The sequence below is a fragment of the Chrysemys picta genome, chromosome 1 (genome assembly GCF_011386835.1).
Source record: "Chrysemys picta bellii isolate R12L10 chromosome 1, ASM1138683v2, whole genome shotgun sequence".
NCBI classification, from domain to species: Eukaryota; Metazoa; Chordata; order Testudines; family Emydidae; genus Chrysemys; species Chrysemys picta.
The window spans coordinates 318,526,922-318,553,887 of NC_088791.1; the positions used below are offsets into that span (position 1 = coordinate 318,526,922).

Here is a 26,966-nt window from a genome sequence, read left to right on the forward strand (position 1 = left end):
ATCCCTCTAGCCTGGGTTCATCCCTTCTGCCCCAGTTCAGGCCTTGTTTCTGAGGTGTTTCCAAGCATATCCTTTGGGCGAGGAGTCAGTGAAGAAGAGCCATGATGATGTCACTCCCCTGCCTTAAATAGCTTTTGCATATGTCGGGAACCCTTTGTCTCCCTGTTTGATTCCCATGTCTGGACAGTGGAAAAATACCAGTATTCTATGATGGAATTGAGTACCAGGTGACTTGGTCACATGTCTTTGTAGGGCTGCCTCAACTATGACTCAGAGGCTGTTTGTACTGTCCTCAGAAAGGCTCCCTGGTGGGAGATTAGCATCTTCTAAGACAGGGGTGGCAAACTTTTTGGCCTGAGGGTCACATCTGGGTATAGAAATTGTACGGTGGGCCATGAATCCTCACAAAATTGGGGTTGGGGTGCAGGAGGGGGTGCGGGCTCTGGGGTGGGGTGAGAAATGAGGAGTCAGGGTGCGGGAGGGGGCTTTGGGCTGGGGCGGGGTGGTGGTGTGCGGGAGGAGGGGTGAGGGCTCTGGGTGGGGCTGAGGATGAGGGGTTTGGGGTGCAGGAGGGTGCTCCGGGCCGGGACCAAGGGGTTCGGAGGGCAGGAGGGGGAACGGGGTAGGGGCGCAAGGGGTGGTGGTGGCTCAGGGGTGCCAGCTCGGGGCGGCGCTTACCTCAAGAGGCTCCCGGAAGCAGTGGCATGTCCCCCCTCCAGCTTCTACGTGGCGTCGCAGCCAGGTGGCTCTGCTGTGTGCTGCTCTGTCCACAAGCGCTGCTCCTGCAGCTCCCATTGGCCACGGTTTCCGGCTAATGGGAGCTGTGGGGGTGGTGCTTAGGGTGGGCACAGCGTGTGGAGCAGGGCCCCTTGGGCTGTCCCTATGCATAGGAGCCGGAGCGGGGACATGTTGCTGCTTTCAGAAGCCGTGTGGAGCGGCCCCCGACCCTGCTCCCTGGCTGGAGCAGGGCAAGCCCCAGCCCTCGCTCCCCAGCGCGAGCTCGAGGGCCGGATTAAAGCAGCTGGCAGGCTGGAATCGGCCTGTGGGCCGCAGTTTTCCCACCCCTGTTCTAAGACCTATTGTTCTCCTTAATGGCCCTTCCCAGCCAGCCACCTAGACTGATTGCATTCTGTCTAGTGGGCATACCCCAGGAGTAAACACATCTGTAATAGATGCATAGACAATATTTCTAACTTCAGATATAAATATGATACATGCATACAAGCAGGATAATCATATTCAGTAAATCATAACCTTTTCAATGATATCTCACATGACCTATCTTGCATAAAATATATCATAGTTATGCCATAATCATATCATAACAATATCTCTGAAGAATATGGGGCATAGTGTCACACCAGAATCTCTCTCTTTCACCTCACACCCCTAAAAAGAGCTGTGATTAGCTATTTGAAGAGTAAGGGAGACAGTTTTATGTCTTCCAGTGTTGATTACTTGGTCAGTTAAGGAATATTATCGACTGCAAAGACCTTTATAACAAGTCCTCCTTAGTTGAAAGCAGATGGCCACTCCTCATGATGTGTGTGGAGGTTCAGTGGGAAGGGAATATTCCTAATTCTCCAATGGTGGATGCAGATATTCTGCCAAAAGGGCGTGAAAGTGATCTGTTGCTGTTGCAGTGTGCCATTTTTGACCAAAAGGAAGATGGAGTAGACAGTGAGCACATTTTTTTTTTTTTTTTTTAAACACAGTCTGAATCAGGCAAGACAGTATTTCTCCACTGTAGAGGCAAGCAATCAGCAAGTTGATCTCTAGCTTATTTGTCCCATTGGTGTATTGATCATCATAGCAGTGGAGATATGTCTTCAGGTTTTGCATCTGTTGATCTGGCAGAGTCTGGTGCTACTTTGAGTTGGTGTGTCCTGGTCTGTGGAGCTCTGTAAATCTCAAAAGCTCATCATCTCTTCTACCAACAGAAGTTGGTCCAATAGAACATATTATCTCACCCACGTTCTCTCTTTAAAAAATTACAGCCAAAAGGACAGGAAATGGTAGGAGCCTTATCTTAATAATTGTCCATCTTAATGCTAATTCAGGGATGTGACTAACTATTTTAGCCACTTTTTTTCCCCCTTGCCTTAGGGGACTGCACATGTCAAGACAACATAGTTATGATGATTTTTGTTAGTTTTTGAAAAAAAAAAAGCCTCATCCACCTATTCTTTTTGGTTAGATGGTCTGTAGCAGACCCCTACCATGACATCACCCTTGTTTTTTACCCCTTTACCCAGAGACTGTCAACAGTTCTGTCTCCTATTTCCTTTTCAACCTCAGTCCAACTGTATACATCTTTGATATACAAGGCAACACATCCTCCCTTTTTTCCCTGCCTGTCCTTCCTGAGCAACCTGTACCCTTCTATACCAATACTCCAGTCATGTGCGTTATCCGACCCAGTTTCTGTGATGCCAACTCATATTTGTGTTTATTCACTAGTATTTCTATTTCTTCCTGTTTATTGCTCATACTTCTTGCATTAGTATACAGACATCTAAGACCGTGGTTCTCAAAGCTGGTCCGCTGCTTGTTCAGGGAAAGTCCCTGACGGGCCGGGCTGGTTAGTTTACCTGCCGCGTCCACAGGTTCGGCCGGTTGCGGCTCCCACTGGCCGCGGTTCGCCGCTCCAGGCCACTGGGGGCTGTGGGAAGGGCGACCAGCACATCCCTCGGCCGGCACCGCTTCCCGCAGCCCCCATTGGCCTGGAGCGGCGAACTGCAGCCAATGGGAGACGTGATCTGCCGAACCTGCGGACGCAGCAGGTAAACAAACTGGCCCGGCCCGCTAAGGGCTTTCCCCGAACAAGCGGCGGACCAACTTTGAGAACCACTGATCTAAGATACTGATTTGATATCCCCTCTGTGTTCCCTCTTGTCTCTCCCTTGTCTCTGCTATAATGGCCCAAGCTCCAGACTCCAACCCTCTCTCCCAGGGCTCCATGATTTTGACTTAAGTGTGAGCTTTTATCTTGTGACCCCCGTCGAACCTAATTTAAAGCCCTCCTTACTAGGTTAGCCAGTCTGTATCCATCCATCTCTTTTCAGTAGTCCTTCTTCCTGGAACAGCATCCCATGATCAAGCAAGTTGAAGTTCCTCCTAGTGATACCATCTGCACAGCCATGCATTCACCTCCACGATGCATCTGTCTCTGCCTGAGCTCCTACCTTTGACCAGAAGGATTGAAAAGAACAGCAGCTGCACCCCCAACTCTTTCACCTTTACTCCCAGAGCCCTGTCGTCATTTCTGATCTGCTCTGGGTCATACCTCACAGTATCATTAATGCCAACATGGATGAGTAGCATGGGGTAGTAGTCAGAGGGTTGGATGATCCTCGACAGTCCCTCTGTAATGTCTTGGACACAGAACCCTGGCAGGCAGTATACCTCCTGGGATGCCATGTCAGGCTGACAGATGGGTGCCTCTGTCCTCTTCAGAAGGGAGTCACTAACCACTACTACACTATGTTTCCTCTTGGGGTGGTGGTGGCTGTGATCCTCCCAGCGTTGGGGGTACAGAGCTTCTCCTCTTCCACCTTTGGGGGCGATTCCTCATCCCTACTTGCCAAGGTAGCATAATGGTTCTTCATCACTGTGGTTGGTAGGTTGGGAGCATGGGTGCAGTACTGCCTGCTGCCAGAAGTAACCAGCAGCCAGTGTTACTGGTTGCAGAAAGCAGAGACTTCCTTGGAATTTCTTTAGCTTGACGTTTCATTTTATTAGATCAGTAACTAAAAATGTAAGTATATGAGTTATATTCTTCAAACATCAGGTGTATGAAAGTAATTGTATCTTTGAAAATTTAGTAAAGGCACAGGCAAGTTTGTAATAATGTAACATAAGAATAAATTATAGTAATTTTACTAATAACATTTTTTGCATGAAATTTCTCACCCACAGAACCTTAATGATCAATGAATCTGACATATATATAACATAGGCCATAGAAACTCGCCCATGTTTCTCTGAATCTTGTGAATGGCTCCTGTTTTGCCCTGATTTTGTTCTAAGCCTTCTGAGAAGAAGTTGTTAAAGCCCTAAAATACTGTCTTGACAGTGCTCAAACTGTTTGCCACTTTGATTCTAGGAAAGTTTTAAAATTGTAATTTTTGAGGACTGTAATTCATAATTATCAAAGTTTGTGCCAGAGATTTCAAGATTGGAGGCATCCACATATCCAGAATGATTTAGTGTTTACTGCAGAATTATGATATTCACTTCCTGGGTTGTGGAAGAGAGTTGTTCAGGAAAATAAAGGGTGCAAAATTTCTCTCCTGTGGATTATCTGCTTTGGTGACTGAGTTGGGCACAGACATACACTTTGGTTCTATTTCCTTTAACTTTCTTAGTTAATTTCTAATTATTTTTGTCATTTCCAGTATTGCCAACCCCAAGTGTTCAAAAATCATGAAATTGGCTTTCTGGGTTTTTTTAAAAATATGAATTTTTGGTAATGTTTGCCTTCTGTTTTTTGCACCTTTTTGGTGCATTTGGGTCACGTTTTCAAGCTTTTATCTGCAACCACAAGGGTTAGAAACTTTTTTAAATGGAAGGTTTTAGAGCAGCAGCCGTGTTAGTCTGTATCCGCAAAAAGAACAGGAGTACTTGTGGCACCTTAGAGACTAACGAATTTATTTGAGCATAAGCTTTCGTGGGCTACATCCCACTTCTTCGGATGCATCTGTGATTCATCTTAATTATACCTTGAATATGTTTAAGGAACATTTGTACTTCTAAAATGAATTGGACCTTTTGCTTTTATTTAAAATGAGCCAAATGTAGGAGAGGGCTCAATGATTTAATTAGCTACTAATTTATTAATTTAAATTTATATAATTCAAAAAAATCTTTTCAAAGTTACAGGTACCTTTGCCATATGTTAAAATCTCCAGAATAAAAAACAAAAGTAAACCCAGCAACCTTTCAAAAACCAAGAAGGAGAAAAACCTACTCCAGCCATTAATAATAGCCCTCTGCTTCCCAAAAGCCTGGGCTAAAAAGGGGGAGTTTTGCAGTGTGTCCTACAGTTCAACAGATCTGTTTTGGACCTGGTGGAAGTAAATTCCAAAGCTGAGGGCCCACCATTGAGAATTCTCTCTCAGCAGCTCCATCTCTTTAAACTAATTCCCACGTGAGCCATCCTTTGGAGTAGAAGAGCAATTGCCCAAAACTACTCGCTGGGGCCTTTGAAAGATGAGATAAGTAAGAATAGAAAGTCAGAAAGTCAAATCAATCATTATAACACATGGGAAAATTAATGGAGGTTGGTAATAGAAACATTTTCAGAGGGAAAACAAGTTAGTGTAGCTCTATTATTTGTGTAAATAGGTTGGCATTAGTGCTGGCAGAACTGCAAAGCTATAGCACATTGGAAATGATACGAGGTATAGGGTAGTCTTTAGTTGCATTTACCATTAGTATATCATCAATCAATATTTTGTAATGCTATCCTCAAAATTAAGTGAAATTGTTCTCAGAAGTGGGACCACCTAGTTCAAATCCAGACAGATTGCAACCTGAGAGCTTCAGCATCATCATTTCCATCCACACCTCCAGAATCCATTTGTTTCTTTTCCCTCTTTTTCATATTAGGCCAAAGCTGATTACGAGAAGGACGAGAGACGCAAAGAACTCAAGCGGCTGCGAGGTGAGGATACATGGATGCTTCCTGATGTGAACCAACGTGTGGAAGAGCTCGAAAAGGTGATGGAGCAGTAAATCATTGAATTTCAGGCTAGCTTTCCATTATCTTGAAGTAAACTGAAAGATTCAGTTACTTAAAATGATGTAGAAAATAATCTTTGAATGCCACAGACCTCAAAAGCAACCTTGGTAAAAACTAAATGGAAATATATCTCAGAATTCCTTTGTTTTGATTGTACAAAAGTAGAAGTATTGCTTTAGATGAGCTTTACATCTAATTTCTACCATGTAAAAATGGCAGCAGAGACATAAGTCACCTGGAGTTCTTAGTGGGCTATACAACAACGAGGTTTAATTTTTAGACATTTGAAAAGGAAAATAATTTGTTGATAAATTGGAGAGGATTTAAGAAGAGCCATGAGAATCATTAAAGGATTAAAAACAGGCCTTATAATGATAGTCTCAAGGAGCTCAATCTGTTTAGTTTATCCAAGAGAAGGTTAAGGGGTGACATGATCACAGTCTACATGGGGAACAAATATTTGATAACAGGTGTGACGGGTTGGATCACAGAAACCCACTTGGGAACTGCCAACTGATGTGCCAGAACTACTTCTGCCCCTGCTTTCCCTGCCAGCTTATGACTCCAGCACCCTGTCTTGTTGAGCCAGACATGCCATTTCCATAAAGTCTGCTCCAACACAGACTTAGGGTCTGAAGTACGTGCCCCAAAGCTGCAGACTTAACTGAAAGCAACTTAAGAAGTGTTCCTGTCTTTAACACTCAGATGCCCAACTCCCAATGGGGTCCAAACCCCAAATAAATCCATTTTACTCTTATATAGGGTAAACTCATAAATTGTTCGCCCTCTATAACACTGATAGAGAGAGATGCACCGCTGTTCCCCCCCCCCCGTATTAATACATACTCTGGGTTAATTAATAAGTAAAAAGTGATTTTTTTTAAATACAGAAAGTAGGATTTAAGTGGTTCCAAGTAATAGCAGACAGAACAAAGTGAGTTACCAAGTAAAATAAAATAAAACACGCAAGTCTGAGTCTAATACGGTAAGAAAACTGAGTACAGATAAAAACCTCACCCTTAGAGGAATTCCAGTAAGCTTCCTTTTACAGACTAATCTCCTTCTAGTCTGGGTCCAGCAATCACTCGCACCCCCTGTAATTACTGTCCTTTGTTCCAGTTTCTTTCAGGTATCCTTGGGGGTGGAGAGGCTATTTCTTTAGCCAACTGAAGACAAAATGGAGGAGTCTCCCACCAGCTTAAATAGCATTTCTCTTGTGGGTGGAGACCCCCTCCTCTCTCCTAGGCAAAGTCCAGCTCCAAGATGGAGTTTTGGAGTCACATGGGCAAGTCACATGTCCATGCATGACTCAGTTTTTACAGGCAGCAGCCATTGCTTACCTGCTACCTTGAACGTCCTCATGTAGACTTCTTATGTGGATTGGAGCCTCCCAAGATCCATTGACCCTTAAGTACTTCTTGATTGGGTACTTAATTTGCACATTCCTTTCTTAAGAAGCTGACCAAATGCTTTACAAAGGCTACTTAAAAATCAAGCCAGTACACAGCCAATATTCATAACTTCAAATACAAAAACGGTACATGCACATAAATAGGATTAATAGATTCCATAGATCATAACCTTTACAGAGATATGTTACATGGCATATGTAGCATAAAACATATTCTAGTTATGTCATATATACATTCATAAGCATATTTCCATAAAGCCTTGGGGGGGCATTGTCACAACGGGGTCTTCAGTCTAGCAGACAAAGGTAAAACAAGATCCAATGGCTGGAAGCTGAAGCTACACAAATTCAGACAGGAAATAAGGCATACATTTTTAACAGTGATGGTAATTAACTGCTGGAACAATTTACCAAAGGTTGTGGTGGATTCTCCATCATTGACAATTTTAAAATTAAAATTGGAAGTTTTTCTAGAAGATATGCCTTAGTTCAAACAGGAATTATTCTGGGGGAAGTTCTATGGCCTGTTTTATAGAGAAGGTAGATTAGATGATCAGTGATCCTTTCTGGCCTTGGAATCTGTGAATCTAGTAATGGGATATGGAGCCTCTCACTTATGTTCTCTCTGAGTTAATCATTGTTAATATAGTATCTGGAGAGGCCCATTAGTATTTTGGGCCCCGCTCTGCTGGGTGCTGTAAACAGTGAGGGTTTGTCTATACAGTTTGTTAGTCCACACCAGTTGGGGTATAAATTCTAATGTGTATTAGCATGTCACTCACTAACTGGCTGTGTAGACTCTACTGGCGTGCACTAAAAGTTCCCTAGTGTGCGTTAATATAGTTAATACTGTTTGAAATGGGACTATGTTAATGCATAGTAGGGAACTTTTAGCGTGCTCCAGTCAGATCCACATGGGCCAGTTAACATGCAGTGTGCTGGTGCTCATTAGAATTTACACTCTAACTGATTTGGACTGACACACTGTATAGACAAGTCCTTAGTAGAAGATTTATTTGTCTTGTGTTTGGCAAGATCGAACAGGTGTGTGTAAAAGGCCTTGTCTACATGGGAAAGGTTTATTTTAGAATATTAAGTTATTTCAAGATAAACTGCCTTGTGTCCATACACAAGTTTTTTTTAAATTATCTGGTGTCTTTTCACACATTAATTAATCCACTATGGAAATGAAATAGCTTATTTCTGAAATGAGCTTTTTTTCAGGTTAAGGTTTGTTTGGACCAATAGTGGGCAACCTGCGGCCTGTCAGGGTAATCCGCTGGTGGGCCGCGAGACAGTTTGTTTACATTGACCATCCGCAGGCACGGCCGCCTGCAGCTCCCAGTGGCTGCGGTTTGCCATTCCCGGCCAATGGGAGCTGCGGGAAGCGGTGCTGGTTTAGACAACTTAGTTCTGGGTGATGGCTGGGCAGAACCTCTCACTGACTGCTCAGCTTCTCCCCCACCCCTCGTAGTGTGCTCAGGATTACGTCTGCAATGGAGACTTTAGGCTCTAAAAGGTTTATTTCCCTGAAGTATCAAATCCCACAACCATTGACCAAATGTTCTGCCTTCTTATCAGGCTTACTGTGCCACTTCACTATCCCATTTCCTCCTGGTGACTGCTGCCACTCCCACACTTGAGATGGCAGCAGTGCTGAGGTTAAAAATCAAACATATTGCATGGCAGGTATGTTTATTGTAATGGCAGAGAGAGAAAGAGAGGAAGCAATAGAAAAAGTACTTTGCCTTTCAGTTTGATCACTTTTAGCTACTTTATGTTTTGTGAGGTAAATTGTCAAAATTGGGCTACAGAGATACAGGTCTGTCTCATCTTACGCTGGGGTTATGTTCCGCAGTCAGCGTCTAAAGCGAAAATCGTGTATAGTCAAAATTACATTGAGTGTAATGGCGGGCGGAATCGCCTGCACTACAGAAACTGTATTTAAATTGTTATTTTTCTCTTTGTTGGGTTTTTGTTTTTGTTTTTGCTGACCACGTAAGGCTGAAATCGCACATGTTAAATGTGCCTCAGATGCGACAGACCTGTATTTCAAAATACATAGAGATTGTAGAAACATAGAAATGTAGGGCTGGAAGGGACCTGGAAGAGTAATCTAGTCCCTCCCTCTGTGCTGAGCAGGACCAAGTATACCTAGATCATCATTCACAGGTGTGTGTTTAACTCGTTATTAAAAGTCTCCTATGACGGGGATTTCACAAACTCTTTGTGTAACCTATTCTAGTATTTAACTACTATTATAGTTAGAAAGTTTTTCCTAATATCTAACCTAAATCTCTTTGCTTCAGATTAAGACCATTACTACTTGTCCTGCCTGCAGTGGACATGGAGAACAAGTGATCACTGTTCTCTTTATAACAGCCCTTAATACATTTGAAGATAAATCAGCTCCCCCCTTCAGCTGTCTTTTCTCAAGACTAAACATGTCCAGTTCTTTAAACTTTTTCTCAAGTCAGGCTTTCTAAACCTTTTATCCTTTTTTGTTCTCTCCACATCTTTCCTAAAGTGTGGCACCCAGAACTGGACACACTACTCCAGCTGAGGCCTCACCAGTTCTGAGTAGAGTGGGACAATTACCTCCCGTGTCTTATATACAGCACTCCTGTTAATAAGACCCAGAATAGTCATCTTTTTCACAACTATATCACATTGTTGACTCATATTTAATTCATAATTCACTATAACCCCAGAGCTTTTTCAGCAGTCTTACTGCTTACTCCAGTGGTTCTCAACCTTTCCAGACTACTGTACACCTTTCAGGAGTCTGATTTGTCTCGCGAATTCCAAGTTTCACCTCACTTAAAAACTTGCTTACAAAATGAGACATAAAAACAGAAGTCACAGCACACTATTACTGAAAAATTGCTTACTTTCTCATTTTTCTCATATAATTATAAAATAAAACGATTGGACTATAAATATTGTACTTACATTTCAGCTTATAGTATATAGAGCAGTATAAAACAAGTCATTGTATGAAATTGTAGTTTGTACTGACTTAACTAGTGCTTTTTATGTAGCCTGTTGTAAAACTAGGCGAATACCTAGATGAGCTTATATGTCTTCTGGATGATCTCTGCGTACACCCAGGGATACGCATACCCCTGGTTGAGAACCACTGACCTAGCCAGTTATTCTCCATTTTGTAGTTGTGCTTTTGATGTTTCCTTTCTAAGTGTAGTATTTTACACTTATCTTGATTGAATTTAATCTTGTTGATTTCAGACCAATTCTCCAATTTATCAAGGCCATTTTGAAGTCTAACCATGTCCTTCACAATGCTTGCAACCCCTTCCACCTAGGTGTCATCTGCTAATTTTATAAGCATACTCTCCACTCTTTCATCCAAGAAATATTGAATAGTACCGGATCCAGGACAGACCCACTGCAGGACCTCGCTAGATACGTTCTCCCAGTTAGACAGTGAACTATTGATAACTCTTTGAGTGTGGTCTTTCAACCAGTTGTGCACCCACTTTATAGTAATTTCATCTAGACAGCATTTCCCTAAGTTGCTTATGAGATTGTCATGTGGGACTGTGTCGAAAGCCTTAGTAAAATCAAGATAAATGTCTTTATAGAACCTCTTCTTTCTGCCTTTTTATGTCCCTTGCTAGCTGTAACTCATTTTATGCTTTGTCCCTACATGCTTGTGCTATTGTTTTGTACTTAGCAGTTTGCCAATATTTCTACTTTTTGTAGGATTCCTTTTTGATTTTCAGGTAATTAAAAAGCTCTTGATGCAGCCATATTGGCCACTTACTATTCTTCCTATCTTTCCTTTGCATCAAGATAGTCCCTTCCCACAACACTCCATACCTCAGAATAAGGGTAACAATTTTCACTCTTACACACTTGTGAGCCCATTGGTTCAGATCTGAAGACTCAGCACTTTGTGTGTTCTGTCATCATAGTTCCATTGGTTTTAAGTTAGCACTGTTACATTGACTCAATAAAGGTTTTTATTATGAAAAACTTGGCTGGGAAATTTCAATGAAATTCAGTTTCCCCCAATATAATCTATTCATAATAAAATGTTTATACAAAAAATTTCATTAATTTCCTGGGTTACAGTACATTAATTTTCCATCCACTATACTGAACAATGCATCCCTACCCGTTTCCTTGACCAGTTGTAGAGGCACTCAGGTAAATCCATGAAATACCTTCTATGTATTGCCAAGCTTTATGAACTAGCCCAACAACACCCTATCAATAGCAGTGCACACCTCCACGAGAACAGCCCGACAGCTGATCTACCAATACCAAACTGTTTAGCTACTGACCAGTAGTAACTGGGGGAGGTGGCTTTCAGATGGCGATGGCCTTATGCTTGTCCACGCTGAGGGGAGCACTCATTTTGGTATTCCATCACTGCAGTTTCAGTGTGAGCTCAACAGATTTTTAGGGAAGTGGCCTTTGTTGTCCTGAAGTTCTGCCCTCACTGCTGGTCATCACTGTTCTTTCCCACCAGCCTGTGCTAGTTTGCTGAACCCAGAAGCAGCATTGCATTGAGTGAAGACGCTCCAAGAAAGAGTCCTGCAGAAGTAACTGCTTGATTTCGTACTCTTCCTGTATTGCCATGGCATCACCATGGCTATCTCCCAAACCAACCAAAGCCAGCTGGCCTCATGACTGCCAGAACATGTGGAGAAGCTTGTTTGTGTTAATCACAATCAGCTCAGGCCAGGTCAGGATCATGACACTCGGCAGTGTTTTCTCCATGCTACCTGGCAGCAGTTTGAAAAATGGTGCTGGCCTGCAAAATGCAGATGAATGATGGGATGCCAGGAGAGGAATCATGGGATTTGATTTCTTTGACCCCAAATCCAAGAATTCCAGTATGTTCTGGAAGGCATCCCATAATGAGCTGCGAGAAAAATCTCCGTGTGTATGGAGCCTGGCAGTGGAAGATTGCACCATGGGATACCTGTCCAGAATACTGTGCAACTATTTAAAAAAAGTGAAGACCTGTAGAATCTCTATGGATAGTAATTTCATGCTCTAATAAGAATATAACATTAGGATCTATTATTCACCACCTGACCAGGACAGTGATAGTGACGATGAAATGCTAAGGGAGATTAGAGAGGCTATCAAAATAAAGAATTCAATAATAGTGGGGGATTTCAATTATCCTCATATTGACTGGGAACATGTCACCTCAGGATGAAATGCAGAGATAAAATTTCTTGATACTTTAAATGACTGCTTCTTGGAGCAACTGGTACAGGAACCCACAAGGGGAGAGGCAATTCTCGATTTAGTCCTGAGTGGAGCGCAGGATCTGCTCCAAGAGGTAACTATAACAGGACTGCTTGGAAATAGTGACCATAATATAATAACTTTTAACATTCCTGTGGTGGGAAGAACACCTCAACAGCCCAATACTGTGGCATTTAACTTCAGAAAGGGGAACTATGCAAAAATGAGGGGGTTAGTTAAACAGAAATTAAAAGGTAGAGTGATTAGAGTGAAATCTCTGCAAGTTGCATGGAAACTTTTCAAAGACACTATAATAGAGGCCCAACTTAAATGTATACCTCAAATTAAAAAACACAGTAAAAGAACTAAAAAAGAGCCACTGTGGCTTAACAACCATGTAAAATAAGCAGTGGGAGGTAAAAAAGCATCTTTTAAAAAGTGGAAGTCAAATCCTAGTGAGGTAAATAGAAAGGAACATAATCACTGCCAAATTAAGTGTAAAAATGTAATAAGAAAAGCCAAAAAGGAGTTTGAAGAACAGCTAGCCAAAAACTCAAAAGGTAATGACAAAATGTTTTTCAAGTACATCAGAAGCAGGAAGCCTGCTAAACAACCAGTGGAGCCCCTAGACAATCGAGATACAAAAGGAGCACTTAAAGACGATAAAGTCATTGTGGAGAAACTAAATGAATTCTTTGCTTTAGTCTTCATGGCTGAGGATGTTAGGGAGATTCCCAAACCTGAGCCGGCTTTTGTAGGTGACAAATCTGAGGAATTGTCACAGATTGAGGTGTCACTAGAGGAGGTTTTGGAATTAATTGATAAACTTAACACTAACAAGTCACGGGGACCAGATGGCACTCACCCAAGAGTTCTGAAAGAACTCAAATGTGAAATTGCGGAACTACTAACTTTGGTTTGTAACCTGTCTTTTAAATCAGTTTCTGTACCCAATGACTGGAAGATAGCTAATGTAATGCCAATATTTAAAAAGGGCTCTAGAGGTGATCCCGGCAATTACAGATCGGTAAGTCTAACGTCAATACCAGGCAAATTAGTTGAAACAATCATAAAGAATAAAATTGTCAGACACATAGAAGAACATCAGTTGTTGGGCAAAAGTCAACATGGTTTCTGTAAAGGGAGATCATGTCTTACTAATCTATTAGAGTTCTTTGAAGGGGTCAACAAACATGTGGACAAGGGGGATCCAGTGGACATAGTGTACTTACGTTTCCAGAAAGCCTTTGACAAGGTCCCTCACCAAAGGTTCTTATGTAAATTAAGTTGTCATGGGATAAGAGGGAAGATCCTTTCATGGATTGAGAACTGGTTAAAAGACAGGGAACAAAAGGTAGGAATAAATGGTAAATTCTCAGAATGGAGGGGGGTAACTAGTGGTGTTCCCCAAGGGTCAGTACTAGGACCAATCCTATTCAACTTATTCAGAAATGATCTGGAGAAAGGGGTAAAAAGTGAGGTGGCAAAGTTTGCAGATGATACTAAACTGCTCAAGATAGTTAAGACCAAAGCAGACTGTGAAGAACTTCAAAAAAATCTCACAAAACTAAGTGATTGGGCAATAAAACGGCAACTGAAATTTAATGTGGATAAATGTAAAGTAATGCACATTGGGAAATAACCCCAACTATACATACAATATGATGGGGTTAATTTAGCTACAACTAATCAGGAAAAAGATCTTGGAGTCATCGTGTATAGTTCTCTGAAGATGTCCACGCAGTGTGCAGCGGCAGTCAAAAAAGCAAACAGAATGTTAGGAATCATTAAAAAGGGGATAGAGAATAAGATGGAGAATATCTTATTGCCCTTATATAAATCCATGGTACGACCACATCTTGAATACTGCGTACAGATGTGGTCTCCTCATCTCAAAAAAGATATACTGGCATTAGAAAAGGTTCAGAGAAGGGCAACTAAAATGATTAGGGGTTTAGAACGGGTCCCATAGGAGGAAAGATTAAAGAAGCTAGGACTTTTCAGCTTGGAAAAGAGGAGACTAAGGGGGGATATGGTAGAGGTATATAAAATCATGAGTGATATGGAGAAAGTGAATAAGGAATAGTTATTTACTTGTTCCCATAATATAAGAACTAGGGGCCACCAAATGAAATTAATGGCAGCAGGTTTAAAACTAAATAAAAGGAAGTTCTACTTCACACAATCAACTTGAACTCCTTGTCTGAGGAGGTTGTGAAAGCTAGGACTATAACAGGGTTTAAAAGAGAAATAAATAAATTCATGGTGGTTAAGTCCATTAATGGCTATTAGCCAGGATGGGTAAGGAATGGTGTCCCTAGCCTCTGTTTCTCAGAGGGTGGAGATGGATGGCAGGAGAGAGATGACTTGATCATTACCTGTTAGGTTCACTCCCTCTGGGGCATCTGGCTTTGGCCACTGTCAGTAGACAGGATACTGGGCTGGATGGACCTTTGGTCTGATCCAGTACGGCCATTCTTACGTTCTTAAGAGAAATAGCTTAAGCCATAATAAACAAAGTGTATAGATGTACTTTTTCAATGTAGCGGAAAAATATATTAAATAAATCCTGTGTAGACAAGTGCTAAGAAACAGTCAGAAGGAATGGTTGATGGAGGACGATCGAAATAGTAATAAGAACATGCAGTTACAGTTTTGATGGTTTAGAATTAGCTAGATTTTTTTTCTATGTAATTTGATTAATGGTCTATCTTTTTTTTTCTATGTGATTTGTTTTCATATCATTTATAAATGTTTGCTTATATAGGAACATTCTGTGAAGAAAAAGAAGAAAAAAGATAAACACTCAAGAAAACTTAAGAAAGAAAAGAAGAAAAGTAAAAACCAAAAATTTGAAAAAAATGATGATTCAAGTGATAGCTCTTCAGTAAGTAATAAACTTAAAATATTATCTTGAAAGAATGTTTAAAAACAAACAAATCACTTTTAACCTGCCTTTTTGGAAAGAAGTTGCCACTAATATTGAGGCATATTTTCCTTTTCCTAAAGACAGTGCTACATGATATCTTGCTGGTATTTTATTAATTTTTTTTCAGTTTCTTTAATACTCCTGTAATGCTCTCTCTTCCAGTTAGAGGCCAGTGGGCTCCCATTTTATTTTTAGCAGTCACAGACTTGCTTGGAAATCATGGCACTGCTTCCTGGCCCTCTTGTTTTTCATTTTTTATCAAGTGGAGTAAACAGGCCAGCAGGAAATTCTGTTCTGATTGGTTCAGAGTAGTAGCCGTGTTAGTCTGTATCCACAAAAAGAACAGGAGTACTTGTGGCACCTTAGGGCACGTCTTCACTACCCGCCGGATCGGCGGGTAGCAATTGATCTATTGGGGATCGACTTATCACGTCTAGTGAAGACGCGATAAAATCGATCCCTGATCGCTCTGCAGTCGACTCCGGAAATTCACCGCGGCAAAAGGCGGAAGCGGAGTCGACGGCAGAGTGGCAGCGGTCGACTCTCCACCGTCCTCACAGCCAGGTAAGTCGACCTAAAATACGCAACTTCAGCCAAGCTATTCACGTAGCTGAAGTTGCGTATCTTAGGTCAAACCCCCCCCCAGTAGTGTAGACCTAGCCTTAGAGACTAACAAATTTATTGTAGCATAAGCTTTAGCTGTAGCCCATGAAAGCTTATGCTACAATAAATTTGTTAGTCTCTAAGGTGCCACAAGTCCTCCTGTTCTTTTTGTTCTGATTGGATTTTCTGAGTATTTGCTATGTGTTTTGAAGTCCCCAGTTTTAAATGTAGCATTTGTGTGCAAGCACGGTAGCTTTATTGTTTTCTTGAAGATTACCCTTTCTTCCTGATGCATAGGAAGGTTCAATAGGACAAGGTTTTTCTGCAGGAACATACAGCTAAGTGAACTGTGTTTTTGACTTGCTAACCTGTGGGAAATAACCAAAACCACAGATTGGTCCCATGTTTCCTGTCGGAAGCACCCAAAGCTGCAAATTACATCAGAGAGTCATCAAGATGCAGCACCCTTCTGACCCTGATACCTTTGATACAAAATCTTTTGTTCTCATGTCAGGTTCCTATAAATAACAGGGAATGTCTGATCAGCAGAGAGCGGTTTGTTCCGAGTATAAAATTGCAGCACTCCAGAAAACTTCTCTTCCTCTTAGAGAGAGATGCATATATATATGTTGGGTGGGAATGAGATACAATTAAAATGTGAAGAGATTATATAAATTATTACATTTTTAATTTAAACGCAAATGTTGCACCAGTAAAGCTTAATAAAACATTTCTTTTTTTATTTTGTCACTAATTTAGAAGTTTTACTTGTACGTATTTTTTGTTTGTTTCAAAGTATCAGCAGGACAGTTTAAACTTTCTGGCAAATGGCGATTGTGTTTTCTTTTCATGACAATACAATATTAATAAACTGTTGATGTGGGATAGGGAGAGACTAACATGCTATTTTGATGAGATCACATCAAATGGCATTTTCTTTGTAAAATGTTCTTAGTAATAGTGTGTCCTCAGTTTATAACAGTGCTTAAGGTTTGGTCATTCTGTAAAATTCAGTGCTTTTGAATTTTTCTAAATTACTCAAACACTTATTCTTAGGATTCTTCAGTTGAATGGGTTGAATCAACTATATCACAGTCAATTTGCACAGAAAAGGCTTGGAAAGTCAAGAAGGAGCAGTCGGATGCTACAGAAAATCCTGCAGTTCAGGTGAGTAGCCTGGTAATTATGGAAAGGTAAAATCATTTGGGCCTAGTGTAAAGTGTGGCTACATTTGCTCTATAGTTCATTGTAAATTCTTTGATCAATAGCTACTTAAAATGTAAATATTATATATATTTAGGTAGATGTTAGATTTTGTTAATTGGGCATTTTTTCCTGTTTTATCAAGCATCTAGCAAAGTATTACAATTATGTTGCCTAGCATCAGTTTTGTGCATCATATGCCCAAGCATGTAGTGATTTAGCCTGGTTTTCTTAATAAGGTCAGATTAAAATCTTGACTAACCTTGTTAATTTCTCTGCATAGATCAAGTCAATCTTCAATGACTTTTTGAGTACATGGTGCTTGAAGAGGTATAGTGACTAAAGAAACTGCAGAGTGTTTGACCAGCAAGACTGGTTGCATCAGGGATCCTGCAACATTCTTAGCTATCCTCTACATCTCACAAATTATGTGTCATCTGGAGAATTGAACTGTCCTTAACTGAAGCAGTGTGATTGCACTAGTTTAAGCACATACTGTTAAGTGTGTCTTTTCTAGCTATGTTGATGTGCGTTTTAATCCTCTCAGTTCAGTTTTGGTTACCTATCCCATGATGCTAATGTAGATCCTAGATAGAGGAGATTCTGCGGGATTTTTGAAAGGCCACTGATGTACTGTAGGACAGTAAGAATAAGACTCTCTTAACTATGGTAGCTGAGACCATGATGACACTAAGCTAGTGCAGAGTGAAATGATTCAGGCTGAACTGTTGTTTAGCCCTACTGAAAGCAAGTCTAGTCCAATTATATTTGGCACACATGTGAATTACTTCGTATGTGGCACATGAATTACTTGTGTGTGCTAGGCCCACATAATCTTAGGAGGGTAAATTTTGGAACAGCCAAGGACCAGTAAGGCTGGTTTCCTTGCTTCCAGCACTTTCCCTACTCTAGTTTCCCCTCTGTATAGTTAAGCCTTCTTTCAAGAGGTTTTTATTAGTAATACCATGATTGTAACACCAGCAGGGGGCTGGGTCCTTTAAGATCATCAAATTGAAGAATGCTGAGAGAAAACAAAGAAGTGCTCCTCTTTTGGTGAGGGTGTGCAAACTAGGCTAGGTCTCTGTTTATCCTGTCAAACCATTGTACAGGGAAATTTTTGGGGTAGCATCCTCCATGTCCTTCATCTTTTTTTTTTACACCTAAGTGCAGTTAGAAAGAGAGGTAGCTTCCCTTGTATATATGGTCTCATAAGTAAGCTTCTCTTAATCTCTCTCCAACGTATCTGGTGATCAAAGATCTGGAATTGAATGCTTTACTCCAAGTGCAGTCACCTTAGGGCCATACACCCCCTGCTTTGTGATGTGATGTCCCTGTGTCTGTTGTCCAAAATTACATTGATTTTTTTTCTGCCACGTTGAATTGCAAACTCCTATATAATTACTGTTCATTGTTGCCCCCAAGTCTCTTTCAGCATTGCTGCTTTTCAGGTTTCTCCTTCTCTTTTCTGACAGGTCAGGCCTAAAGGCAATATAGGTAAACTTACAGGAACTTTCCTGAATAACACTACCTCTGGCTTTAAGGTGTAGATTGTTGAATGCAGTCTAAACTGAGGAGGCTGTAAAAAAACTGTTTTTGGATTTCTACCAATAGCTTTTGCTTCAAGGTCATTTCTTTCTTATCCAAACACTACTTGGTCTGTGAATTGGTCGACTGGTACTTGGCTGTCCACAATTAGACTCTACACTTTATATGAGGAGTTAACGTGTGATATTTGAGGATTTTTTTCCTCCCCTTGGTGGACTCCTTCGGGATTGGCAAATGGACAGATACATATTTTCCCCAGCACATTTTAATGACCTAAAAATGGTCAAAAGTTTCATGGCCTTTTCTACACTGTGAAGTTAATTCTGAATATGCTTCTGGCTTCCAGGGGACTGATTTTATGAAGTGCATCTGGTCAAGGGAAGCAAAAAGCCTCTCTGAATCAGAGAAATGCCCTTTACTGATTGCTGAAAATGGCAGGATAAAAGTTCAGAAACAAACCCTTTGTAGCTCATGGGCATTTGTACTCCCTATGAGCATTGTGTTCTTCAAGCCTTTTCTTTTTTGGAGAGGATCACTTACACCATAAGAATGGCCTTAGTGGGTCAGACCAGACCATCTAACCCAGTATCCGGTCTTCCGACCATGGCCAGTACCAGATGCTTCAAGGAGAATGAACAGAACAGGGCAATTATCGAGTGACCTATCCCCTATCATCTAGTCCCAGCTTCCAGCCATCAGAGGTTTAAGGACAGCCAGAGTGCAGGGTTGCATTCTTGACCATCTTGACTAATAGCCATTGCTGGACCTATCCTCCATGAACTTGTCTAATTCTTTTTGAACCCAGTTATACTTATGGCCTTCGTAACATCCTCTGGCAATGAGATCCACAGGTCGACTGCGTTTTGTGAAGTAGTACTTCCTTATATTTACTGCTTATTAATTTCATTGGGTGATCTTTTAGTTCTTGTGTTATGAAAAGGGAAAATAATACTTCCTTATTCACTTTCTCCACAACATTTGTGATTGTATAGACATCTATCATTCATCCCCTCCCCAGTCATCCTTTCTTCTAAAATGAATAATCCCAATCTTTTTAATCTCTCCTCATATGGAAGCTGTTTCATAACCTTAATAATTTTTGTATTCCTTCTCTGCACCCTTTCCGATTCTAATATCTTTTATGATATGGGGTGACCAGAACTGCATTCAGTATTCAAGATGTGGGCATACCATGGATTTATATAGTGGCATTTTGATGTTTTCTGCCTTAGTATCTATCCCTTTCCTAATGGTTCCTAATATTACTAGATTTTTTGAGTGCCGCTGCACATTGAGTGGATGTTTTCAGGGAACTATCCACAGTGACTTCCAAGAGCTTTCTTGAATGATAAGAGCTCATTTAGACCCCATCATTTTATATTTATAGTTGGGATTATGTTTTCCAATGTGCATTACTTTGCATTTATCAACATTGAATTTCACCTGCCATTTTGTCACCCAGTCTTGTGAGATCCCTTTGTACTATTTGCAGTCAGCTTTGGATATAACTTTGTTGTCCAAACCAGTAATTGTGTATCATCTGCAAACTTTGCCATCTCACTGTTTACTCCTTTTTCCAGAATATTTATAAATATGTTAGTGTTGGTGTCAAACCAACCTGATAGCTTTCTTTGACAGGGTAAACAGGCCTTGTGGATGGGGGGAAGTGGTAGATGTGGTATATCTTGACTTTAGTAAGGCTTTTGATACTGTCTCGCATGACCTTCTCATAAACAAACTAGGGAAATGCAACCTAGATGGAGCTACTATAAGGTAGGTGCATAACTGGTTAGAAAATTGTTCCCAGAGAGTAGTTATCAGTGGTTCACAGTCATGCTGGAAGGGCATAACGAGTGGGGTCCCACATTGATTCTGGGTCTGATTCTGTTTAATATCTTCATCAGTGATTTAGATAATGTCATAGAGAGTAGACTTATAAAGTTTGTGGATGGTACCACGCTGGGAGGGGTTGCAAGTGCTTTGTAGGATAGGATTAATATTCAAAATGATCTGGGCAAACTGGAGAAATGGTTTGAAGTAAATAGGATGAAATTCAAAAGGACAAATGCAAAGCACTCCACTTCGGAAGGAACAATCAGTTGCACACATAGAAAATGGGAAATGACTGCCTAGGAAGGAGTACTGCAGAAAGGAATCTGGGGCTCAGAGTGGATCACAAGCTAAATATGAGTCAACAGTGTAACGCTGTTGCAAAAAAAGCAAACATCATTCTGGGATGTATTAGCAGGAGTATTGTAAGCAAGACACGAGAAGTAATTCTTCTGCTCTACTTGATTAGGCCTCAACTGGAATATTGTGTCCAGTTCTGGGGACCACATTTCAGGAACGATGTGGATAAATTGGAGAAAGTTCAAAGAAGAGCAACAAAAATGATTAAAGGTCTAGAAAACATGACCTATGAGGAAAGATTGAAAAAAATGGGGCTGTTTAGTCTGGAGAAGAGAAGACTGAGAGGGGACATAACAGTTTACAAGTACATAAAAGGTTGTTACAAGGAGGAGGGAGAAAAATTGTTCTTCTTAACCTCTGAGGATATGACAAGAAGCAATGGGCTTAAATTGCAGCAAAGGAGATTTAGGTTGGACGTTAGGAAAAACTTCCTAACTGTCAGAGTGGTTAAACACTGGAATAAATTGCCTAGGGAGGTTGTGGAATCCATCATTGGGGATTTTTAAGAGCAGGTTAGATGATCACCTGTCAGGGATGGTCTAGATAATACTTAGTCCTCCCTTGAGTGCAGGGGACTGGACTAGATGACCTCTCGAGGTCCCTTCCAGTTCTGTGATTCTATAATTCTATGTTGAGGAGCACTGGTACCACTACAGATCCTATGGTGACCCTGCTATTTACCTCTCTTTACTGTGAAAATGGACCATTTATTCCTACCCTTTATTTCCTATCTTTTAACCGGTTACTGATCCATGAGAAGACCTTCTCTCTTATCTTGTAACTGCTTAGTTTCCTTAAGCCTTTGGTGAGGGACCTTGTTAAAGGCTTTCTGAAAATCCATGTACACAGTATCAAGTGGATCACCATTAGCCACATGCTTGTTGATGCCCTCAAAGAATTCTAATAGATTGAGGCATAATTTCCATTTACAAAAGCCATCTTGATGCTTTGCCAAAAAATGGTGTTTGTATCTGATAATTTTGTTCTTTACTATAGTTTCTATCAATTTGCCTGGCACTGAAGTTAGGCTCGCTGACCTGTAATAGCCAGGATCATCTCTGAGGCCCTTTTTAAAAATAGGCATTATGTTAGCCACCTTCCAGTTATCTGGTATAGAGGCTTGTTTCAGCAATTGATTACATCCTACAGTTGATAGTTCTGTAGTTTATATTTTAGTTTTTTCAGAACTCTTGTGGGAATACCATCTGGTTCTGGTCACTTCTTACTATTTAATTTATCAATTTGTTCCATAACCTCCTCTATGGACATAACAACCTGGGACAGGTCCTCAGATTTGTCACTTGAAAAGAATGGTTCTGATGTGGGAATGTGCCCAGGGCCAACCTTAGGCATACGCAGAATACGCAGCTGCGTAGGGCACCACGTAATTTGGGGCACCAAGTTTCATGGTTCCCTAGGCAGCTGCATGCTGTGTATGCGGCCCTGGCTCCAGCGGCCAGCCCCATCCACAAGCCAACCCCCCATCTCCGCCCCCGCCCTGCCCCCATTCGACCCCTTTCCCCAAGCTCCTGTCCCTGCTCTGCCCCACCCCACCTCTTCCCGCCCCTGCTCTGCCCCCACCCTACCCCCATTCCACCCCTTCCCCGAAGCCCCCTCCCCTGAGCGATGCGGCCCGTGGGATTAGCAGGGGTACTGGAGCTGGTAGAAGGGGTTGCGCCCGCCCCTGCACTCATCAGTGGTGGCGGTGGGAAGCAGAGCGACCAGGCCCTAGCCTGCTCCACCAGCTCCCAGCTGCGTTGCTCCGCTTCCTGCCGCTGGTGAGTGTGGGGGCAGGCCTGACCCTTTCCTCCAAGCCCCCTCCCCAAGCAACAGCGCTGGATGCTGGGGGAGTGGAATGGGCTGGGGTCGGGTCACTCTGCTTCCCGCTGCCACCGGTGAATGCGGGGCGAGCCCGACTCCTGCTGCCGGCAACAGGCCCCCTGCTAATCCCCACACTGCCCTGGGCCTCCCTGCCCTGCTGCTACCCCTCACAGCTCCTGCTCCCGCGGCCCTGCAGCCCTTAAGCGCAGACCCCCCCGCGGAGGGGCCGGGCCTGCCCCCCAGCGGAATGGCCGCTCCCCCCGTGGGGTGGTGCAGGTGCTTGGGCTGCGTAGGGCACCACCATAGGTAGGGACGGCCCTGCATGTGCCCCACATCCTCTGCCGTGAAGCGCGCGATGCAAAGAATTCATTTAGCTTCTCTGTAACATCCTTATCTTCCTTGAATAATCTTTTCGCTTCTCAATCATCCCGTGTGCAAGTGACTGCTTGGTGGTCTTCCTGCTTCTGATGTACTTAAAAAAAAATTGCTGTTAGTTTTTGTGTCTTTACTTAGTTGCTCTTCAGATTCTTTCTTGGTCTGCCTTATTACTTTTGCACTATACTTGCCAGAGTTTTTTACGGTCCTCTCCTTTTTCCTCACTAGGATTTGACTTCCAATTTTTAAAGGATACCTTGTTACCTCTAACTGCCTCTTTTACTCTGCTGTTTAGCAGTGGTGGTATTTTTTGGTCCTCTTGCTGTTTTTTAATTTGGGACATAGGTTTAGCTTGAGCCTCTGTTATGGTGTTTTTAAATAGTCTTCATGCAGTTTGCAGACATTTCACCCTTATGACTATTCCTTTTAATTTTCATTTAACTAGCTTCCTTGTTTGTGTGCAGTACCCCTTTTAGAAGTTGCATGCAACTGTGATGGGTTTCTTTGACATTTCCCCCCTTATAAGGATGTGAAATTGAATTGCATTATGGTTTCTTTTACCGAGTGATTCAGCTATATTCACCTCTTGAACCAGAGGCTGTGCGCCACTTAGGACTAAATCAAGAATTGCTTCTCCCTTTGTGGGCCCCAGGACAAGCTGCTCCAAGAAGCAGTCATTAATGTGTCTAGAAATATTATCTCTGCATCCTATCCTGAGGTGATATGTTAATGAGGATAGTTAATGAGGATAGTTGAAATCCTTTGTAGTCTCTCCAGTCTCCCTGAGCATTTCACAATCACTGTCATCATTATGGTCATGTGGTTGGTAGTGTAGTCCTATTGCTATATAATATTGTTGAAGCATGGAATTTCTAGCCATAGAGATTCTCTGGTACAGTTTGATTCATTTAAGCTTTTTACTTTAATTGATTCTATGCTTTCTTGCACATCCAGTCCAATCCCCCACCAGCACAACCTTCTCTGTCATTCCTATATATTTTGTACCTTAGTATTACCGTGTCCCCTTAATTATCCTCATACACCATGGTAAACTGATGAGGTTTTGTAGATGACCCCACTTTTTGTTCCTCCTCCTTAGCCCAAATCTCCTTTAGGAAGTGGAGTATCTTCCATTTCATATATGTGAAATTGTCTCAGATGCATCATCTAGCAGCATTGGTTGTAAATCAGAAACATGACATAACATAGTGGCAGCCATTCAGACTGGTGCTTCAAGACTTGAAGATTAAGGATCAGAATGAACACTATTTTTTCATTGTTCTAGAATGGCATCAGAATTCCATTCTTTTTGTTAGAATACACATGGATGTGTCTCACATTTTGATTTTGGTTAATTAGTCGTTTTCGATGTGTATTTTACTGCTTTCTTTTCATGCTTCACAAATATTGTATTTGTTGTAGTTGTTGTGTGAGCTGTGGGAAGGGAGGAAAATATGCCTTTAGCTGTTTGAGTGTGGTATATTGCCCTATATCATGGTTTATTTAATCTATTTTTTTTCTTGAGATAATAGCCCTTAGATTTAAAATGGCCTCAATCTCGCATTTGTGAATGTGGTTTTGTACCTGCATTTGTTGACACATTAATAGAAGTTAAGTGTTTAACTACCGGATTTATGGGCACATTTGGGTACCTAACTATCTGGGAGCTATCAACTGCACCCTATGATTAGTTACAGATTTTGTGCCTGCTAAATTAGGCCAAAGAGACCATGAAGCCAAATGCAGTAAGAATCATTAATTCTTCAATGGTTTTGGAGTAAGGTGGCACGTAAAGTGATCTGGCAAAATGATGTCCAAACATACAATGTTCACTGAAGAACGACATTCCTAATCTCATATTTACTCTAATGAATTTGTATGCAACCACATATTTACTAGTGTGCTTGCTCATAAATAAATCACATCTAGACTATACACCTGGAATTACAAAGAAAAGCTGTAAACGTCTGTATATGTTTGTGAATTTCATGATTGAAGTCTTTAGAATATTTGTTTTGCATGCAAAAATGTTTTGAAAGCTAGAAACTACTGTAAAATCTACACCATATATTATAGATATCAAATGATACCAGTAATTTTGTGAGTTTGATTTATACTTGAGCTGTGTATTTTTGTTACAGAAAATGGGTGTTTACTGAGTGTGGGCATTATTTTGTTTTGGATGAAACTGTTTGTATTATTACAGAGGGATGAATGGATGACCTTAGATTTTATGTCTCTGAAAACCACATCTGCAGCATCACTCAAAGCTGAAAAAGAGACTGAAAAGTTATTGGAGCAACAGAAAGCCCAAGCAATTGAACAGGTAAAAGGAATTATTTATATATTGCACCAGTTTTCTCTGTATCTTCCTAAATGCAGTGTATAGTTTTGTCATACACTTCTGTTTTTATAAACTACATGTACTCTAAATTGCTTAAATGAATCCTCTTTTAGATTAGTTTTATTTTTAAAATCTTCTTAAAATAGTATTTATTGGCCATATGGTGGTGGTGATTTTATACTGGTAGGTTACTTGTTTGGGATGAGGGAGAGAAATTACTTTAGGAAGCTTACCCTGTGATAGGAAACCCATAAAATTAAACGTCAGTTAAGAAGAAAGACAATTCTACTAAAAAAAATTATGATTAAACTAGAGTGAGAAGATTAAATAATAAAAGTTAATTGTATTTTTATGGCACCTATCTGCCATAATACTTGAATCACTTTACAGAATTTGTTGAATAGGTAGAAATTGGCAGACTAGGGGGGCTGACCTTCTGTTCAGTTCTGCAGGCAGATGGCAGACAAATATTACCTAGAATTTATATGCCCTTAGTCCTCCCTTTGACCACCCACTATTGTAGAGTTTTCCAGTTTGCTGTTATGCCTCTACGAAACATCAGTGTTGGCATGCAATTTCTATTTGGATTCAATTTATAGCATCCTAGTTGTTGTCCTTACTAGCTTTTGAGAAGGCGTGAAGGGGGTGATGTTTTGTTGTTGCCTTTTCAGTTATTTTTTTTAACTTTTCTATACTCCTAAAGGAGTCTTCAGTGTTCAGTCCAAAAATATATGATGAATTCTTAATTCTAAGGGATATTAGCATTAGGAATGTGGTATATGATTATTTACATGTAGTTTCTGATTCTCAGAAGGTATATTTGAACAGATCCTAGTTACCTACTTGTGACGGGTTCCCTGGGGTGCAACCTGGAACTGGGGTATTGCTAAGCCCTCTGTCTTACCAACCTCGGGTCCCTCTCACACTGTGATGCTGGGACAAGCTGCAAACCCCATCCAAATACGGCACTTACACATACATCCACAGACCGGGACACACCCATCTGAGTTACATGAATGCTTTCACCAGCCAATTCATGAACCAACAATAGAGAGGCTGCAGATAATTCCCCCAGCTTCCCAGCCTAGGACCCCAGGGCTGTACCGTCCTGCCCTCGTCAGAAGCCTGCCCAGTGTAAGTTTATAACTGAGGCTACAATTTAGTCATGGGTATTTTTAGTAAAAGTCATGGACAGGTCATGGGCAATAAACAAAAATTCATGGCCTGTGACCTATCCATGACCTTTACTATAAATACCCCTATCTTAGCTGGGGCGGGTCCCTGGGGTGCCACTGCTTTGGGTGGGGTGCCCCGGGTGCCACTGCTCTGGGCGGGGGTTCCAGGGAGCCGCTGCTTTGGGGGTGGACCCTGAGGCCAGCCCCACTGGCCGCTGCTCGGGTGGTCCCAGGGGCCAGCAGCCGGGGGCTGCCGAGCAGAGGCTCGTGCGGCTGTCCCCGGAGCCGCTGCTTTGGCTGCCCATGGGACCACTGCTCAGGTGGGATTCTTTAGTGCTATGAAGTGATGTAGCGGAATATTTAGTTTAGTTCTTGTTTAACAAACTGTAGTTTTGAAAGTA

The 26,966-nt window shown here is 41.5% G+C and overlaps 1 protein-coding gene across 1 annotated transcript in view; it reads left to right on the plus strand.

The window, feature by feature from the left end:
- The window catches only part of CWF19L2 (CWF19 like cell cycle control factor 2), a 170,641-nt gene that overhangs the window by 16,135 nt on the left and 127,540 nt on the right, over positions 1 to 26,966 (plus strand). Inside the window, exons 2-5 of the mRNA XM_005289979.5 lie at positions 5,611 to 5,721; positions 15,148 to 15,267; positions 16,969 to 17,079; positions 25,253 to 25,372. Of these exons, the coding sequence (XP_005290036.2) occupies positions 5,611 to 5,721; positions 15,148 to 15,267; positions 16,969 to 17,079; positions 25,253 to 25,372 (462 nt within the window). The remainder of the gene's footprint in view (positions 1 to 5,610; positions 5,722 to 15,147; positions 15,268 to 16,968; positions 17,080 to 25,252; positions 25,373 to 26,966) is intronic.